Below are 6,641 nucleotides of genomic sequence, written 5' to 3' on the forward strand. Positions count from 1 at the left end.
CGAGTGGGGTCGGGGCGCACCTCACTGCGCCAAGAAGATGGCTGGTTTAGCTGAATATAAGAGGGGATGGTTTATACAAGATTATCATCATCATCATCATCATCATCATCATCCATTACATAATGTAATGCGATTATAAATTTATATAGCACTTTATACCGAAACGGTCCTAAATTTGTGAAGACTAGCTTTTGCAGCATTAACGTACTTCTCCTTTAGGGGTCTCTTCGTGTCCGAGCACATGTTACCGGTACCGAAACCAGTACTTTCGTCAGAATGAACCAGTACCGTACACCATGGTAACCCCTACTCGTCTCGAAAGACGTAGGCCTACTGGGTTTTTTAAAGTACAGACTTAAAGTGTCAAGTTGTTGACATCGGGCCTTCCCGGCCTACGGTTTATAGTGCTTATCCGAGAAGATTTGTTCCACCACCAGTTCGAACCAGCGCCGATATCATGACTGTTGCGGCGTTCCTTCAAGCCCCTGTAAACCCCTCGTTACGGAAGCTTAAAGTGACCTTTCGAGTTTCGAGGATAATTATCTTGGAAACTCGGAAGGTCACTTCCTCACCTTGGTGGGTATTCATTGTATATTGTGTACGAATGTCTGTCCATGATCAAAGATTCATTTTCCTACTTGATTGACAGGGAGAAATATATAATTTCATATTGTTTGGTGATGAATGAAGATCCTGTTGGTCTATTGTCACGTAACAAAGTTTCTTTCATTAACAAATTATTTTCATATCTTATTCAAACATTTGACACAGCATAGTGGGAAAACAGATACATTATCAACAACCAATGAACACCGTCTGCCTAATCATTATTTTATTCTGTTTTGTGTTAAACCAGGAAAAAAAACATTCAAAACTTGACGTTTTGTGTATTAATAATTCGCATTTTTAACATTACTACACAGTACTTTAGATTGTAGACCAAGGAGATATTACCTCCTTGGTGAAACACGTCACTAGGTTTTCGATTGCTATTTCCGGGTTTAAAATAAAAAGAAAAAAAATCAGTTACAGTAATTATCAGGAAACCAAATAAATTCAAAAGATGTATTTTAACAAAATGTATTAGAAATAAAAATAATAAAGTATTTAACGAATATCAAACCAACCTATGTTTAAAATGTGGAATTCTCAAACCTGTGTAGCGCATTGCGTTGTAGTTTATATCATGTATCTGAATAATAACAATACTTATATATGTGTATATATATTTGTATATATATATATATGTGTAAATATATACATATATATGTGTATATATATGTATATATGAATATATGTATAGGTCCTATGATGGAAAATACCTAAGAACATTTAATTACACGTCAAGAAAGTAATCAAATCTAGGCTACAAACTCAACATTTTACTTCGCACTACAGACTTATTAATCAGATACATGATATACTGAGAAAGAACACAGGCCGTGTTGATTGTGATTTAATCAATCTTATTGCTTCACATGTCCACATCTTAAAGCTGTATTTTATTGCTCTGTTTTTACTTTTATTTTTCGAAGCAAACATGGAAGCTTAATGTTTAATATATAAGTATATATATATATATATTCTAGATGTGTATAAGAGACAGATATTATTCAGGCCTATGTTGTAATAGATAAATTTATTCGTATTATTCGTTAACTAATTAATAAATATTTTCAATTTGTATTGTTATGCATTAGAAGTTTTAAATATACTATAGCTCTAAACAATAGTAAACTTATTTTAATGGAATTTGTTTTGTCACAATCAGGAAAATACGGACCAAACCATTACAGAAAACAGCCACTTTAAATAATACTGTATTATTATGACGTGCAAGATTCAAGGTGTAAGTTAATAGCGCCCTCCTTATGCAGCTTTGTCAAATAGGCGAACTCGTCGGGAAGACGATGTACCTTCATGTAGCCAAAGTCGTAATTTTCTGCCGTCCTGTTCATTGAGTGGTCGTAATGGTATGGAATCTGTTTACCGCGAAATTCAGGGAATGGGTAAAAACCGAAGAGATGGACTTCTTCACACAGTAGACTAGAAATCATATACATAAGCAATCCAGTGCTGATTCTCTCTTCATCGATGCTTTTTGAATACCAAAAACTAGAAAAATAAAAATAACACACACTGTAGTTTCTAAATGCACTAACGAATGAATGCCCACATTTATCATTCCAGTAAGAGATAAATAATAGTCAAAAAAGGTGGAATTTCACTATATTTAAAGTAAATTTCCTTATTTTTTTCAGAACAAAAGAATTAGTCTGTGAATTTTCATTTAACTCGAGAAGGATTGGAATTGGGGTGAAAATGAACGATATAATCACAGAGTAAAAAATGTTTTATTAATAGTTAGCTTTTTATTGAAAATGAATTAAGTCTTTTTATGGGCATTTATATTACTGTTTCACAAATATGAACCTATGTTTAAGTGTCTTACCTAATTAAAAAATCATTATAACTTTTTCAAAATAAAATGAATATATAACATATACAATTTTGAAGTAGACATTATTAGAAAGTCTAGAAATGAATTAGGTTTTAAAATATGTTTACTTACTCTTCAATGGCGGGAAGAACGTTGCCAGGAAATGCAAGCTGTACATTGGTTAAATCACCTTTATTTTTTCCTAAAAAGTCAATTAACGTCCTTATTGTTGAAGACACTGCGTGGTCTGAAAACACGGGAACCCACAACACATATTTTCCATATTCGATTAAGTCTCTTTTAAATTTTGTTTTGTCCTTTTCCAATGAAAGGGAGTTATATTTATTATTTAATATACTTGGATTAAAGGTCACAACGTCAACTTTGGATCCAACATCTGCTTCGTATCCTTTGATTGTCGCGAAATTACACCTGATGACGAAGTCTGATTGGTCGATAGTTCTTCCGCAGCCACTCTGTAGTAGGACGCCGCTGTTACCAACAAGTGAACATTGTTTGTAGTGTTTTTTACGGAAGAGCTGACGTCTGGGAAGCAAGTTGTGCATGCCGCCTGGTACCGTTATAATCGTTTTTGATTTAGCAGAATAAAACCGCGCTAAATGCCCGCTTGTGACGTCATCAGATGTCATTGTTAACACTTTAAATAAGTTGAAATAGGATAACATCTCTCGTCTGAAAAAATAAAAACAAAACAAAACAAAACAGAATGTAGTATTAAAAAAAAGCACTTCAACAACACAGGCATAACCAATAATGTTTCCTTAAACATTTTAAAAAGCATTTTAAAGAATAACATAAGATGGATCGTCATTTCATTTGCGCCCGATGAACACTCGTTTGCCACGACTTTGTTGTAACTTGGTTGTACATTATGTAGAGTGGTGGCTCCAGCCATTTGCCAGAAGGGTGACCATCAAGTACGACATGGGACCCGACGACGATGGATGGGGGATGGCCACTACTTGTAAACACCATGATAATATAATAATAAATAAGTTCTGTCGACTAACCTTTTGACAACTGCTGCGGTTTGATTTGGTTGCCATGGATACGATATAACATCTTCTACATCAGCTTTAACTTCGGCATTAAAAATGGAATCATCTTCGTCGAAATCATCCTCTTGATTTTCTTGTTTCTTTTCTTCAGTGGCTTCACTTACTGGAATTACAGATTTCTCACCAAGCAAAGTTCGGGATCTAAAAAATAGAGTAACAGTTTTTATTCTATTTTATACCGTTCATATAGTCACACAGCCTAATACAAACTTAAGGCCTGTTTACAGTATGACGATAACGATCAACGATAAAAAGCTAAAAGCAATTGTTCATATAGAAAATAAAAGAAATAAAAGAAGTTTTCACACTAGCACGATTCTATAGCGATTTATCGTATATGATAAAAAAATATTATCACAAATCAAATCAAATGCAATCATGGAAAACTATAAAATCGTAGTAGTAAAAACGATCATTAAATATTAGGCCTAATTCCCATATTATTACTTCACCTTTTATCGCTAACAAATCATGGTGTTACCAGGGAACAGTGATATTCATAATCATATTAAACCATCATATTTCACCATTATATTTAACCATTTCAACATTCAAATATTAAACGTAAATATGCATGGACTAATACAGTGATTACAGTATGTGAATGATTATATTAAAAGAAAAATAAGACAAAACGACCTCTATTCATCAAAACTAACTGGGTTTTTTTTTGGTATCCGAGCTTATTAGCTCTGTAAAATTCACTAATTCTGAATTAAAGCTGCCTTGAGTAATGATCACCACCCAGGGTGTCTCTCTGGTATCCGAGCTTACTAGCGGTTAGGATTAATTGGAGTTAGGGTTAATTATTTCTAACCCTAAAATAATAATGTATTAATATTAATAATAATCTAATGACGACGATGATGATAATCATAATAAATATTACCGGGTGATAATAATAATGACAATAACAACAATAATATTTTTAATTAATTTTACTAAAACTATTATAAATAATAATTAATATTAAGTGATAGTGATGAAGATGATGATGATGATGATGATGACGATGAGGAAATTCATAGTTTGAATATAAAGCAGATTTCAATGGCGGATACATGAATTCGAAATAGCTTGGCCTGGGACTTTCATTTATGATAATGACATTAGATAGCCGGAAATGGCACTCTTAGATTTAAATTATTTAATAGGCCTACAATAAATAATATTAATCATATTAATAAAAATATTAGTAACATTATCAATCATAGTTATGTTATAAATAATATTAATCATATGAATAAAAGTAATCAATTAAAAAAAAACTTTTCTACGATAATATTTTTGTTGTTCAACTTACTTGAGTGTGGATATAAATCCCTGTCTCTTATACACATCTAGATGTGTAAAAACAACCTCATCAATTCCTCGCTAATGTACTTTATTAAGTCTATCCATAACACAGAGGTTATCGGAACATCTTTAGAGCAAAAACGGTCAAAATTAGAATATACAAAATTTGCTTTAGGCTTACAAAAAACAATTGGCATAATGAAATATTATTCGATAATATAAGTGATGGGCAAATCTAGCAGTTGAAGACACACATGGTAAAAACATCGTAAATGACAAGTCTTATTTTGCACTTAAATATGCCTTTAACAAGCGAATGTCACGTCTATGCCTAAGTACCGGGGAAACGGTGTGAAATGACTTGTCTAGTGCAAATCCGTTGTGGAGAGCCTTGACCAAGTTTTTAGAGGGAATTACAAACCATTGATATCCACTCTTCGAAAATAATACGGTAATATTATTAAAACGTCACTTGCATGCACACTGTATATATTATGATATAACGCTTCTGCGAACCATGAGCTCATTGAGATAGTAATGCAGCTTATCGATTATATCAGCACATTAATAATGGTTATATACTCAATGTGGCTATTGTTTGTTAGAACATGTTATAAAAAAGCAACAACAGAAACAGCAACAGCAACAACAACATAGGCGATAATAATAATAGAAATAATATTAATAATAATAATAATAGTAAGATAAATAATAATTAATAATAATAATAATTTATTATATTATTATTATCATTATTATGTTATTATTATTTAATAGTAATACTATGTAATGATATCATTATTTAATATACCTATAATAAATAATATTAATCATATTAATAAAAATATTAGTAACATTATCAATCATAGTTATGTTATAAATAATATTAATCATATGAATAAAAGTAATCAATTAAAAAAAAACTTTTCTACGATAATATTTTTGTTGTTCAACTTACTTGAGTGTGGATATAAATCCTGTAGACGTGTCGCCATTCTTCAGATGTCGCTCGAGATTTCCTATCCAAACGTGCATGTAGGTTAACACACAGCACATACACGCAGACATCGTCAGCAGTGCTACAAACCGTTCGTAAGTAGGTCTGCGCATCCTTATAAAAATTTAAATAGAACAACAGAAAGATAGCGCTTTTAGGTTTTCCCTTTCCACTTGTTCACGCTATAAATCCAGTAAATTACAGCCGTCCTGCTCTTCTCTTAAGTACAGTTCATTTCAGCATGGTGTATGAATCCAGTGCTACCTCATTCTGTAATAATAATGATAATATCAGCTACCCAACACTAATCTATACAAAGGGCGTATTGCACATCAATTCAAAATGTTTCATCTGTCTAAACTTAAACTTTTGAAGTGCGAATTACTTTTGTCGTCTGTAATAATGTTCCCATGTATGACGTAATTCGAAGTTGTCCAACCAATCATCTGTGTACCAAATCACCAGAGATGCGTTCGGCAGACAGCCGACTAACAATAGTGTTTTCGATGCTGACCGTACCTATAAACATTTAAAGCACTGACTGAGATTCTATCACGATCCACCCAAGCGTCTATACAGTGTGGATTTGCTGTGATTTACGTTTAACTGGTTTATGACGTCGCAGAGTGTAGCTATAAGATATGATAATAATTCTTCACTTCTCCGCCAATCAGAATGGTTTAAATGTACAAGTAAGAAACCTAATCTGTTAGATATATATTGAAGTAGATTTTTGTATCATAAACTATAGAGAAATATATTATTGTTGCTATTGTATGAACTCGGTCGATGATTTATCATTTTACATGTCTGCCAGGAGTGTAAAAGC

At 32.3% G+C, this 6,641-nt stretch overlaps 1 protein-coding gene across 1 annotated transcript; it reads right to left on the reverse strand.

The window, feature by feature from the left end:
* Positions 1-1,613: 1,613 nt before the first annotated feature.
* On the reverse strand, positions 1,614-6,376 carry LOC117104054 (sia-alpha-2,3-Gal-beta-1,4-GlcNAc-R:alpha 2,8-sialyltransferase-like). Its single transcript, XM_033244708.1, has 4 exons — positions 5,774-6,376; positions 3,472-3,660; positions 2,573-3,133; positions 1,614-2,115 (listed from the first exon to the last, which is right to left on the reverse strand). The coding sequence occupies exons 1-4, from the start codon at positions 5,923-5,925 to the stop codon at positions 1,827-1,829; spliced, it is 1,191 nt and encodes a 396-aa protein (XP_033100599.1). The 5' UTR covers positions 5,926-6,376; the 3' UTR covers positions 1,614-1,826.
* Between the last annotated feature and the right edge of the window lie 265 nt (positions 6,377-6,641).

This window comes from Anneissia japonica, unplaced genomic scaffold (assembly GCF_011630105.1).
Source record: "Anneissia japonica isolate Jap-2015-1 unplaced genomic scaffold, ASM1163010v1 scaffold287778_len1315358_cov176, whole genome shotgun sequence".
Lineage (NCBI taxonomy): Eukaryota > Metazoa > Echinodermata > Crinoidea > Comatulida > Comatulidae > Anneissia > Anneissia japonica.